The sequence below is a fragment of the Coenobita brevimanus genome, chromosome 93 (genome assembly GCF_032717465.1).
Source record: "Coenobita brevimanus isolate Jiangsu-jjx chromosome 93, ASM3271746v2, whole genome shotgun sequence".
NCBI classification, from domain to species: Eukaryota; Metazoa; Arthropoda; class Malacostraca; order Decapoda; family Coenobitidae; genus Coenobita; species Coenobita brevimanus.
The window spans coordinates 14,539,591-14,554,113 of NC_137046.1; the positions used below are offsets into that span (position 1 = coordinate 14,539,591).

Below are 14,523 nucleotides of genomic sequence, written 5' to 3' on the forward strand. Positions count from 1 at the left end.
TATGACTCCTACAGACTCCTATCGTTGCCATTTTAGCATCTACGATTGGCCTGACAGACTGGTGCAGGCTCCTATCATAGTTACTCTATATTTCTTTTACAGTTACGACAATCAGCCTGGCAGAGTTGTTCAAGCTGTCTCAATTCCATTGTGATATTCCCCTTACAGTTATGACAACCGGCCTGGCAGACTGGTGCAATCGCCTGAGGACCGACACACCATAAAGAGCCAGCTCCTTGAGGGTCGCGCCACCTTCCGTCCCGGCCAGGTCCCGGCGCTGCACATCAAGCCTGTGCTTACCACCGACCAAGCCAACTACACCTGCAGGGTCGACTTCCGCATAGGTGGGTGCTTGGGTGGGGAAATGTGTTTGGACAGGCGAAGATAATTATACAACCTCAAAGTCTCATCTGGACAGACACAACTGAGTCTACGAGAAAGAAAAATATGTAGTTACAGTATTTCATTCGCATGAGGGATCGGTTATAGGGTCGTCAAACTCTTGTAGTACAAGGAGAAGGCTGAGTACATAAGTTCTGAGCAGCGTGCCCTGATATCTGCATAGATGACGAATGCATTTTTTTTTTTTTTAAGGAAAAAAATCATAACGTAGTTCCTGATTGCATTCACTTTCAGCAAATCAAGTGATTAAGTACAAAACTGATTGTCAAGATGAATAGAGATGTTTTAGACACAAACATTAATCCTCAAAAAGCACACAGGTTATAAGTACTACCAGTGCTTAACACCATCCTGGAAATGAAATAAAGTGTGGAAAAGTAGATCTACAGATATAACGATAGCAAACTCAGAGATGTTCATTTTCATAATACTAAATCAGTTAAAAAATAAAAATGGTATTCATGAATTAAATAGGCATTTTACGAGGAATCATCCGCTGCTTTCTTTAAAACTATCTTGTGTTACAATTTGATTTCCAGCCTTTCCTGTCTTGATTTAAAAAAAAGCTGGACCCTAACAAATTAAACACAGAAGTGCTCAGATATGAATGGGGAGGAATTTTTGGGTGTCATGAGAAAGGATTACAGAACTTCCTGTTTAACCCACCACTTTGGTTAACAGGAGTATATTAATCCTAGATGATTTAGTTCAACTGAGAGATACCCCAACAGTCAACGAAATAAGATAACACACGTCAACATGAAATGAGTTTAATAATGAACCCAACCAATAGTAGCAGTTGGATACGTTATTTGCAGAACATATAACAGCTGAACAGAGTGGCAAGTCGGAGGTGGAGTGAGAGAAACATATGTAGATCGCAGATGGAGAAACGTCCTTTGCAATTTTGTTGACGTGGGATCAAACAAACAAATAGTCTTTAAAAACAGAAAAGGTAGGAAGAGACGATGATGATGGTAATGACTGTGATGAATAATCATGAAAACGGTTATTATGACACCTGTGATAAAACCAGTAATTACAGTAGTTGTAGTTGTTGTGTAATTCCAGTCTGTCTGGGCAAGCAAACCAATCAGCCACAAGCAAGCAACCGTCACTGCAAGGTCGTCGCGTGCAGTGAACCGATGTCCCCTTGTAGTGGACAGTGCCTCACCACAGCGAGGGGCGGGAGGGAAGAGTGTGGAGGTTTGGTTCCTGAATGGACCTCCCACTTGCGTCTCTGTACCCAGTTAACAGGGTACACCATAATGCGCTCTACATCACCCCGTTATCCGGTTATGAGGTTACCCTCCAGCGATGGATATGGCCTCCTGGGTTGGGAGAAACCACTAGGCACATCAGTCAGTGTACAGCCGCCTGGAGTGGCAAGCAGAGTAAGAAAAGTTATAATGATCATAGAGTTAATGACAACGATGAAAAAGTCAGAGGAAAATGAAACATAAAAAGATGATAGGAAAAGGGATTGGTGTTGGTATAAGAGGAAAGGATCCGACATTGTGGTAATATGAGGCTGGGTCTGGGCTGGGGCGGGAAAACATAATTCAGGAGGAGGGACAAGCGCATTCATGGATCGAGATATACAAAGGGGAAACCCAATTCTCTCTCTCTCTCTCTCTCTCTCTCTCTCTCTCTGTGGGGGGGGGGGGCCTTCAGTATCTTTAAGGCAGCCACCTTTAGTGCCAGGGATGAGACACTCGCACAAGTTTTAGTACAGGAAAAATAAAGTGCAAAATCTACTTGTTTTGCCGCCTTTATTGTTCCTGGACTCACCAAACTTTCGAACCTTGCGAAATAGCCAACGGACATTCCTTCAAAACTAAGGAAATGCTGTACTGAGATATGCAACGTCATAAAATTACTGTAGAAAAAATATGAGTTAAAAGAATTTCAAATGATGTCACACCTTAACACGCAAAATTTCCACAAACTTCATTCGCGTTAATGAATCACAAACCCGAAATAATTTACCTCATTGATCTGTCTAATAGAACTACAAGTGCTTTAGTAGTATGAGAGAGAGAGAGAGAGAGAGAGAGAATTCTAAATTGTTAAGGAAGCTTAGTTCGTAAAATGCTAGGAGAAAATTAAAGATAACTGCATATATAAATATACGTAACACAAAGGAAGTAATGCAGTACAAAAAGAAAGACCCAACACAAACACGACTCCGAGGAAAAACAAAAGGAACAGAGAACAAGCAGGAAGAGAATAAAACTCCACAGTAAATAAAGAGACAGAGGAGAAAAGGCTCTGAGCGTAAAAAGAGCGCTGGAGAAAACAATTGGCAACGTGACCAGACGTTCGATGGGTTGAAAAAGAAATGTCTCGGTAAAAGAGAGAAAGAAACACGGACGACAGGAGGCAGAGGGACGCTGCAAAGACAACGCTGATATTCTGGACCGGACCCACAACGGTCACATGTACTCGGCGCCTCCCGTACAGGCCGCGCCGCACCTTTTCAGCGTTACTCTGGAACACACACACTGTGTCGGCAGCCACCTTTGTGGTGTAGAGTCTCCCTTTCGCTAAGGGATCGTGACTCGGAAATACAGGCACATCAAATCGATTACATGACCCCCGGCCAAAAAACAATGGCGAGTTATTTTGCAACTTGGAGAGTATTTCCTCATGTACAGTACGTACGCACCTACTTACGTACTTATGTACGTATCTGTTTATGTACGAACGTACTACATCTATGTGCCTAAGCATGCACCCATGAGCGTACTTATGTACGCACCAATGTACCGTACTTATGTACGCACATACGAGTATTATACGTATTTGCTTACGCACGTGTACGTACTGACGCACACACATGCACGTACTTACGTACCGGCTTATGCACGTACTTACGTATGCACCTATGCACGTACTTACTGTACGTATGCACCTATGAGTGTACCCATGTATTTACTAATGTATGCGCCCATGTAGGTACTTACCTACGAACCTACGTACGTACTTACGGACCCACCTACATACGAACGTATGTACGTGCTTACGTATGAAGGTACAGACGTCGGAATAAGTTCGTTTCCTTTTCAGTGGACTAAGGTGTTTGTAACACTGCTCGATGGAGAGGTATCCCCTCCTCCTCGCTTCCTCATAGTCCCACACTCCCACCCAACCCCCCCACTTTTCTCTCCGACCCCATAACCCCACCCGGTACCCTCCATACTCTCGCTCACAGCCAGCTAAGGGTTTCTGTACTTCAAGCACCTCTCTGATTACGTGTAGTCCGAACAACTAATAAAGGGATAGTACAGAATATATCATAAACCAAGTTAGGAAAAGGTTTACTACACACACACACACACACACACACACACACACACACACACATACAGAGAGAGAGAGAGAGAGAGAGAGAGAGAGAGAAAAAAGACAGGGAGCGACAGGCGGAGAGGGAGAGCGAGTCGAAAAATGAGGAATGAGAGGGCAGTTACGGAGAAAATAAAAAGAGGAGAGGCAAGGAGAGAACAACGAGAGCTAAGAAAAGAGACAGAGAGTGAGAAGAGACAGTGAGAGGTGAAATGTGATACAAGCAGTGTGAAAGGGAAAGAGGAAAGGGAGTTGTGAATCGAAAGGCCGGGAGACAAGGAAGTAGAGACAAAAGGGGAGACAGCTGAGAGAAAAGGAGAATGGAGCAAACACAGAAACAGGGATAACAAAAGAAGAAAGTGGGAAAGAGAGCTACGGAACGGAATACTGAGAACGATAATGAGGAAAATTAGAAAAGAAGGCAATGTAACAGGGAGTTGGAAAAAAGTGTGTTATTCTGGCAAGGACGCAGGGAAAGAACTAAGCAGGGTAAGACGAAAGCATTGAGGCTGAGTAGAACGAATGACATACAAGTAAAAAGGGAGGGAGAGAAACAGAGAAATTAGAGAAATTTGAGGAGGGAAAATAGAGATTAAGGGTGGGAAGAAAACAGGTTAATTTTTAGGGCAAGAAAAAGGAGGGGGATATTAAGAAGGGAAGACAAGGGAAGGGGCAGGGAGGGAGGAAGAGAGGGAAAGACAGTGGGATGAGCGGAATGGAAGAAGAGATTTCGGGTGACAGGGAGAAACGGAGGAAGGAGAGAGAAAAAGGAGCATGCAGTTATTACTGGGGAAAGAAAGCAGTGAAGGAAATAGATTTAGTACAAGTAAAGAAATACGGAGAGAGTAATGAAGAAAAAAAGGTAACATATGTAACAGATGTGAAAATTAAGACAAAGTTATGACACAGGGAGGGAGAAAGAAGAGAGGTAAGGAGGGAGTGACAGAGGGGAAGAGACGAAGGAATGGAAAGAGAGGGAGGAAGGTAGAGACTGAGCAGATTGCTATAAAGAGGGGAAGGAGGGAAAAGGAAACTGGGGATGAGACAAAGGATCCTGAGAGAGAGAGGGGGAGGGGCAGTACACGACAGGCACAGACAGGTCGACAAATATTCAGAAACTGTGTGTGTGTGTGTGTGTGTGTGTGTGTGTGTGTGTGTGTGTGTATGTGTGTGTGCTTCCGTCCCTGCGTCACTTCTATAACATTGTTCCATTTTTTCACCTGAGTGTTTTCCTCTTCTCTGCTTCAGTTTCTCTCACTCACTTTTTTCAATCAATATTTCTCCTGATTGTTCTTACCATTCCAAGTCTCTCTCGCTCTTTCTTCCCCCCCCCCTCTCTCTCTCTAGGAATAAAGAGATTGTTCTCACAGTCTATATCTCCTTAATACGGCCACTTCCTAAGTTGCTGTGGAATTTTGGTCGACATACATCGACTTTAAAAAAGTTCAGGAGACTAAGGTATCAGGTTCGCCTGAGGGCTGTGGGACTTTTTTAGTACTAACTCGTAGACTTCGGGGTCAGAGAGGCGACCTGCAGTCCAAATGGACCCAGGATCGAGTCCCAGCTGGGGCAGGGAACAGTTTAAGGATTTGAATTTCCTAAAAAGTAGACTTTCCTGATCTACCAGATGACCCGCCGACATGTCGTAAAAATACCCCCCCTAATACCAATACACCAATCCTGTATGAGGCAGCCCTAGCATGTATCCAATATGGATGGTGGGTGTTAGCGCCGAGGTGGTGACATGTGGAGGTGCAGGAGGACTACTGGGCTTTGAGATAGGTCATTGCCCCAGAGAAATAGGCCCTGAAGCCTTTGCCCAGAGTCGTACACGTAAAAAAAAAAAAAAAAATCATTACACAGAAAGATGCTTACTCTTAACACGGACTCGGCACACAACCATGGTTGGAAGCTGTAAATGAAAAAAATTTACCAGCAGAATTACGTGAAAACATTTTCACGTGCAAGATCAGCTCCTCATGGACCTGACTCAACATGGACGTTGTTAACACTACAGTAGAGAAGTTTAAGGGATTCATCGGCAGGCTCTTACACTAGAATAAATGTGAACTAGATATGCATTCCCAGGCAAACAAGAGTATCTCCACGGTATGGGCTGCATAGTCATTTAGTTCCTAACTTTTCCTTGTAACTCCTCTCTCTCTCTCTCTCTCTCTCTCTCTCTTTCTGTGTGTGTGTGTGTGTGTGTGTGTGTGTGTGTGTGTGTGTGTGTAAAAGAGGTGTCTACTACCGCAACATTCAGTAACAAACTAATTCTCTCTCTCTCTCTCTCTCTCTCTCTCTCTCTCTCTCTCTCTCTCTCTCTCTCTCTCTCTCTCTCTCTCTCTCTCTCTCTCTCTCTCTCTCTCTCTCTCTCTCTCTCTCTGTCCCTGTGTGTGTGTGCGTGTGTGTGTGTGTGTGTGTGTGTGTGTGTGTGTGTGTGTGTGTGTGTGTGTGTGTGTGTGTGTGTGTGTGTGTGTGTGTGTAGTAAACCTTTTGCTAACTTGGTTTAGATATATTCTGTACTATTTCTTTATTAGTTGTTTGGACTACACGTAAGCAGAGATGTGCTTGAAGTACAGAAACCCTTAGCTGGCTGTGAGCGAGAGTATGGAGGGTACCGGGTGGGGTTATGGGGTCGGAGAGAAAAGTAGGGGGGTTGGGTGGGAGTGTGGGACTATGAGGAAGCGAGGAGGAGGGGATACCTATCCATCGAGCAGTGTTACAAACACGGAAAAGGAAACAAACTTATTCCGACGTCTGTACCTCCTTAAGCACGTGGGTACATACTTGCATACGCACCTATGTAAGTACTTAAGTACGTACGTATGTATGCACTTACGTATGCCCCTATGCACGCATTTACAGATCCATTTATGTACGAACGTTTTCCTTTTTATGCAAGGAAGAAGGAACCAAAGGCCAGGAACCAACAAATTGTATTCCCCAAGAAAAAAACTAAAACAAAATAACAGAGATCCAAATTCAGATTCGTTCATTTCGAGATGCCTAGACGCACTGCATTTGAAAGAGGTAGGCAGTAAGAAATAGAGACAGAGGGAGACAGTTCCAGAGTTGACTCGTTGCATACATGAAGGACTGGTAGTAACACTTAACTCTTGCATTAGAGAGTTGGACAGAAAAAGGTTGAGTTTTTTGCTAGAAAGGTGCTACACGACCGCTGTAGTGGTGGAGGGATGCACGCAGACGGTTCAGAGGAGCTGTGAACACTGAAGTAGCCATAGAAGAGAGGTAGAGATGCAACAGTGCAGCGAAGAGACAGAAGCTGAAGTGAGCTAGTAAGAGAAGAGATAATGAGACGAAAAGCCTTTGACTCCACCTTGTTGAGAAAACCTGTATGTGAGGAGTATGTGGGGAGAGTTGTACTCTACACAGGGGTGAATAAAACCAGTATATAAAGTCAACAATTGTGCAGCGGTAAAGAAGGCACGGACGTAATATGATCTTTCCATGATAAATCCCGAGAGAATGAAACCCTAGTTATGTTTAAAGATGATATAGGATTGAGTTGGATATTGTTAAAAATTAGAAGGTACCTGGGAAGATTGTGTCGGATTGATAGATGTAAGAGCTAATTTTTTGATGCTTTAAAATCAACAAGATTGTTTTTAAGTCAAGTCAGACATTAGGTGTGCCATAGCCTCAACCCTTTTATTGAAGTAACTGCTGAGAAGGATGCTGCGGGAAGCGAATGGAAAGGTGAAGGGTGGTCATCAGCATACGAGTGGGTAGGGTTAGATGTACAGCTTAGAAGGTGAATAAAAGGAAGAGAACTGGTAATAGGATACAGCCCTGAGGAACACAATTATTGACAGCTCTAGGAGAAGAACGGTGGCCGTTTAAAACAGCAGCTGTAGAAAGGTCAGAAAGTAAGCTAGAGATGAAGGCACAGATAGAAGGATATAAACCGTAAGAGAGCAGTTTGGAAATTAAAGATTTATGCCAGACACAATTAAACGCCTTTGAGATGTCAAGTGCACCGGCAAAACATTAGCCAAAGTCCCAAAAAGAGGATGACCTGATGTCTGAAAAATGGGTGAGAAAATCGCCAGTGGGGCGTCCCTGGCGGGACACATACAGACGATCAGAAAGAAGGCTGTGATAGGAAAGATGCTTTAATGTTTTTGTTATGGGTAGACTCGAGAACTTTCGAAACACAGGATGTTAAAGCAGTTGGGCAATAGTTATAGGGATGGGCATGTTCACCCTTCTTTGGGACAGGATAAATGAGAGCAATCTTCCAGCAAGAAGGAAAGATACATGTTGACAAAAAGCGAGAGAGTTTACACAGGCAGAGTGTAAGCACAGAAGCACAGTTCTTGAGGACAACAAGAGTAACCCAATCAGGACCATATGCCTTGTTAGTATTGAGGCCAGTGATGGCAGAAAGTACAGTCAACTAAAGAAATTTTAATGTCAGCCATGAGGAAGTCAAAGGGAGGAAGTGATGGAAGAACAGCACTGGAATCGTCTAAGGTGGAATAGGAGGAAAAAATCTGAAGTTCTGCCTTATCAGTATAAGAATAGTTACAGAGCCAAATACAAGTCGCGATCCAAAGAAAGTATCCAGGCCTTGTCGGTGCCGGGGCCAGGAGAACAAGAATGGTCTGGTGTTCGGACACAGCTCCAAACACCCTCCCCTCCTTCTCTGTCCCCAAGTACCACCAACTCCCTTGATCGAGAGGTTGCTCACTCATTTGCCTCGCGGTTTGAAGCGCGCGCACGTACGCACACGCACGCACGCACGCACGTACGCACGCACGCACACACACACACACACACACACACACACACACACACACACACACACACACACACACACACACACACACACACACACACACACACACACACACTGCTTAAATCACAACACCCGCTGTGTCTCTTAGGGTGTGGGTGTAACGAACTTGACTCAGTTCTGTTAAAACAAATAGGTGAGCACAGATAGACGAGTACACACACACACACACACACACACACACACACACACACACACACACACACTTAAATCGTAACACCCTCTCTATCTCTTAGAGTGTGGGTGTAATTAGAGTAATTTAGCAAGTAAAACGATCTGTCTTGCGGGTGAGAGTCGTTCTGCCCAAAGCTAAATAAAACCGTCAGCCAGTAGCAAGATTGACATGACAGTTTACTTGATGAATAAATTAATTCTCGTCTCTATCTGTTAATCTGTATCTCTGTATATGTTTTTACGTCCTCCTTTCCAGGAGAGTCGTATTTGCATCTAGGGTAAATACAGTAAAGTCATCTGACATTAAGGATAATGCAGTACCATTAAAAGAACTGATAATTTGTTAATGTGAAATGATAATTCAGAAACGATCTGCCTCGCTTCCGTTCTGTTTATTCTACATGTCTGTCTGATGTTCACGTTTTTCTCAGTGGAAAGAGTTTATTCTCACTTAAGCTGAATAAAATAACCTGCCTCGAGCAGGAGTGAAATAGCAATCAGTATGAAGTGATAACTGAGAGAACGACTCTTTCCTTCTGTCTGTCTGTCTGTCCTGTTGCCTGTCACGTCTTCCTCTAAAAGAAGGGTCTGTTATCATTTAATTCGAATAAATCATATGATGGAACCAAAAATAAAATAATTCAGCGTGAATCAATAATCCAGAGTCTGTCTGTCCGTCTGTCTGTATCTAACGTAGGAGGCGTTTTCTTTCCGGAGATGGACATAATCGTTTGCCTTTAGCATGAATAAAATAGCCCTGAACTTCAAATGGCCTGTGTGTGTGTGTTTATTTTTCCTTGCTGGAATGGTTTATATTCACCTTGGGTTACTAAATGTGTTTGGTGATATTAAGAATATAATAACACTGATGAATCTTCCTAAGTAGTATGCCTGTCTTTCCGTCAGTTTTTCTATCTGCTCGTCTATCTCTCTGAAGATGGCTTGTATCCAACTACATTATTCTCTGCCAGACAGAAATCAAAGCGAACTTTAATGTTAAGGAAAATATTACAATAATTTACATTTGAAGATAATATAACGCTAGTGCCTTTTGGCATCACGTTCTTCATTAGGTTAAGGTGCAATCAGAATGTTTTCACATGTATTTACATAATATGATTTTAAAGCACGTCCTGAGCATCTTGAGATGCTTCCTACCGCGAAACAAAGGAGCGAGCTACCTCTTGACCAAGGGAGGTGGTGGTAGGTGGGATTGTGGGGAAGGGTGAAGAAGGAGGAGGGGGGGCGGATGGAAGGGTGTTTGGAGCTGTGTCCGACACCAGACTGTAGATGCTTTCCTGGCCCCGGACTCGACAATGCCTGGATACTGTCTCTGGATCGCGACAGTAGGCTGCGTATTAAAATATGTACGCACCCCCCTATGCATGTACATGTAGGTACTTTTATATGCATCTGTGTACGTACTTACGCATGCACATATATACGTGCTTAAATACGCACCTATTCCTGCTTACGTGCGCATGTACGTACGTACTTATGTACGCACATATGTACGTGTACGTACCTATGTATGTACCTATGTACAAACCTTTGTGCGTAGGCATGTATGTATTTAGCAACGTACTCATGCAGATAATTACATGATATATGCAAGTTCGTACTGTACTTTTTTACGGACGTACTTACGTACAGCTCTTACATAACTTACTTCCATACTTACGTACACTTACATAAATACTTATTTATACATAATATGATACTAAATACTAAGATGATGAACATTCTTATGTAAATAGTGTTTATGTACGTATTCACGTAAATGCTTAGGTTACGTATTTCCATAAGTACATCTTACGTATTTACGTACGTAATGAAGTCCGTATGTAGGCAAGGTAGTAGTACACAAGATTACCGGCATTCTCGAGTGCATAAATGCGTACGCACTCCAGTAAGTACGCCGTTATGCACCTATATACGAATTTACTTACTATATTTCCGTATATTGGCGTAGGCCTAAAAGTACCTACGTACATATCTACCGTACATGAATACTTAAGTACATATGTACATGAACAATTAAGTCCGTTTTTGTATATACTTGTCCTTAGGTACTTTCGTGATCATGTGCGTCAGTGCATTATACATATGTATTTATGTAGAGTAGTACTTGTGTTGTGGGGAGGTGGAGGGGGAGGAGAGGGAAGGGAGGAAAAAGGGGGAGGAGGGAGTTTGGGTGTCTGTTTATATTCAGTAATGTGATAAATCTGTGGCAGCCGACTGGTCGGGCAAATTGTCCCACCAAATTCCCTGCTCACCGCAGATGAAAGGGAGGTAAACACAGCGTTGGTGAACAGCCCTTGAGGCTGGTCGTTGGCTTCCCTGAGACATCGTCCGACGCTGTCTCTCGGCGGCCATTAGTGAATCCTGGCCCCAGATTTTCTAATGGCCGCTGGGTAACAGCCCGTGTGTGTGTGTGTGTGTGTGTGTGTGTGTGTGTGTGTGTGTGTGTGTGAACAAAATAAACAGCAAGCGAGCCCAGTGCATGAGGCCTGAGGTGGCTGTTGTTTACGATAATGTTTTAGTCTCAGTATTACAATGCATTAATTTCTTTCTGTAGCGTATTGATAGTTTGATAGTTATGTTAGATACTTTTCACATATCCTAGTGTTTTATGTTTGTGTAATAGCAGTGTGAAAAGAGTTTTAAGTATGAGGTCAGCTTGAGATGTAGCTGCCATTTACGAATGATGGGTGGGGGGTTGCTGGGTTGGGGTATGGGGAAGGGTTCGGAGCTGCGGTAGAGGCGGGTGGAGCCCATTTCGACCCCCCCCACCCTCCACCCCCCCTCTCTTTCCTGGGTATACAGGGGTAGGAAGGGGGCACCACCGAGCAGAAATTAGTGTTCATGAGTGTACAGTGCATGGGTGCATACCTAGGCATGTATATACGTTTGTATGTAAACAAGAGAGGGAGTATGTATGAAGAAGAGAGGGAGTCTTTCTGCAATGATGTTGATGAGTGTCTGCAGAGTTTTGGAGCGAATGTGAATGTGGTAATGATGGGAGATCTGAATGCTAGAGTGGGAAATGTAGCAGCTGAAGGTGTAGTTGGTATGCATGGTGTGCCTGGAAGAAATGAAAATGGGGAACGAATGATAGCGATGTGTGTTGAGCGAGAGATGGTGATTGGAAATACTCTGTTTGAGAAGAAAGATATTTATAAGTATACATGGGTCAGACAGGAGGGTGGAAGGGTTGCTGATAGAGCTTTGATGGACTATGTGGTTGTGTCTAGGAATGTAATAGGAAAATTGTTGGATGTGAGAGTTCTGAGAGGGGAGGGTGGAGGTATGTCTGACCACTACCTGGTGGAGGGAAAGTCAAGAGTAGGTAAGAGATGGGTGAGAGCTAGGAGGGTTAGGTGTGGCAGGGAGGTTTTGAAAGTGAGTGAGTTGGATAAAAGAGAGAGAAAGATAGAGTATCAGGAGAAATTGAAAGATGAGTGGAACGCACTGAAAGATCAGGAAAATGGCAGTTTGGAGGAGGAATGGCAGTTGTTTAAGAGTGCTGTGGTGGGGCATGCAGAAGAGGTGTGTGGTGTGAGATGTGTGGGTGGTGGTGTAAGAAAAGGAAGTGAATGGTGGTGCGAGGAAGTAAGTATGGCTGTGGCTGAGAAGAGACGTGCATATGAAGTGTGGCTGCAGAAGAAGGATGAGATGTCATATGAAAGGTATAAGGAAAAGAGGAATAGGCGAGAAGGGCTGTGCATGATGCTAAAGTGGCAGCAGATGAGAGGTGGGGTAGGCGGCTTACAGAGAATTTTCAACAGAATAAGAAAATGTTTTGGAAGGGGGTGAAAAGGGTGCGAAAGGGAGAGTCTGGGAAGGAAGAACGAGTAAAAGCAAAGGATGGAAGGATGTTAATTGAGATGGATGCAGTAAGGAAGAGATGGGCAGAGTATTTTGAAAGATCGTTAAATGTAGAGGAGGAAAGGGTGGCTGAGATTGTGGCAGATGGAAGGGTGCAAGGAATAAATGTGTTGGGAGAGTTGAATGATTCTTTGATCACGAAGGAGGAAGTGGAGAAGGCAGTAAAGGAGATGAAAACAGGGAAAGCTGCAGGTATGGATGGGTGTGCTGTTGAATGCCTGAAGAGTGGTGGAGTGACCATTGTTGACTGGTTAGTTAGATTGTTGAATGTGTGCTTTGTGAAAGGTATGGTGCCAATTGACTGGGCAAGTGCTTGTGTGGTCCCGTTGTATAAAGGCAAGGGTGATAAGTATGAATGTACTAGCTTTAGGGGTATAAGTCTGTTGAGTGTTGTAGGTAAGGTTTATGGTAGAGTGTTAATTAAGAGAGTTAGAGAGGGTACAGAGGGAGTGATTGGTGAAGAGCAGTGTGGCTTTAGGAGAGGGAGGGGATGCGTGGATCAGGTGTTTGTTGTGAGACAAATGTGTGAAAAGTATTTAGCGAAAGGCAAGGATGTGTTTTGGGCATTCATGGATTTAGAGAAAGCGTATGATAGAATTGATAGGGAGGCTTTGTGGACTGTTTTAAGATTGTACGGACTTGATGGTAGGTTACTAAAAGGGGTGGAAAGTTTTTATGTAAATAGTAGAGCGTGTGTAAGAGTGGGAAATGCTGTGAGTGACTGGTTTCCTGTGCGAGTGGGACTGCGATAGGGATGTGTGATGTTGCCTTGGTTGTTTAATATTTACATGGATGGTGTTGTAAGGGAGGTGAACGCAAGAGTTTTAGGTGGAGGTCTGAGTCTGGTGAATGTTGATGGTGGAGAGTGGAATCTGAAGCAGCTGCTGTTTGCAGATGATACTGCACTGGTGGCTGATTCAGAGGAGAGATTGAGATAGTTGGTAGAGGAGTTTGGAAGGGTGTGTGAAAGGATGAAATTGAAAGTAAATGAGAATAAGAGTAAAGTGATGAAGTGTACGAGGTTGGTAGATGGTAGGGGGATGAATATAGCTTTGAATGGCGAGTTGCCTGAGGAGGTAGAGTGTTTTAAATATCTAGGGTCACATGTTGCTGTGGATGGAAGAATAGATGCAGAAGTGAAGTTTAGAATAAATGAAGTAGGAAAGGTGCTGGGAGGAATGAAAAAAGTGTTTAGATGTCGTTTGCTTAGAATGGATGTAAAGAGAAGGTTGTATGAGGGTGTTGTGGTACCGACTGCATTATATGGGGCTGAAACATGGAATATGGGTGTAGCAGAGAGGAAAAGTTTGAATATAATGGAGATGAGGTGTCTGAGGAGTATGTGTGGAGTGACGTGTATGGATCGAGTGCGAAATGATGAAGTGCGAAGTAGAACTGGAGTTGTTCGGGAGATGGCTGGTAGAGTTGAACAGAGGGTGTTGCGATGGTTTGGGCATATGGAGAGAATGGATAATGAGCGATTGGTGAAAAAGATAACTAGATCTGATGTAAGAGGTGTAAGGCTGAGAGGAAGACCACGAATAGGATGGATGGACAGTGTGAAGAGAGCACTGGATGCGAGAGGGATGTCTGTTGAGCAAGGAAGAGTGGCTGTGCATGACAGAAATGAATGGAGAGAAATTGTGAATGAATAAGTGATGACGCAGCTCTGAGGGGATATTCTCCCGCATTTGGTCTGATCAGCTAGTCAGGTCAGGTGCGGGTAAGAGGATGGGTCTGTTATGATGTGGCAGGGATAAACCAGCTCTGCTGTCGGGCCCTGCTGCGGATGTCACTGATTGCATTCCGCAGTTGACCCTTGTGCGGTGTGGTGCGGTGAGGATCTGTCATTTCTCCTCTTGGGGCTAAGATGCGAATGAATGTGTCTGAATAGA

General features: G+C 43.8%; 1 protein-coding gene across 1 annotated transcript in view; it reads left to right on the plus strand.

Annotated features, from left to right (window-relative positions):
- LOC145412368 (uncharacterized) overlaps positions 1 to 14,523 on the plus strand; it is a 417,977-nt gene that overhangs the window by 193,689 nt on the left and 209,765 nt on the right. Inside the window, exon 9 of the mRNA XM_080282257.1 lies at positions 169 to 344. Within this exon, the coding sequence (XP_080138383.1) occupies positions 169 to 344 (176 nt within the window). The remainder of the gene's footprint in view (positions 1 to 168; positions 345 to 14,523) is intronic.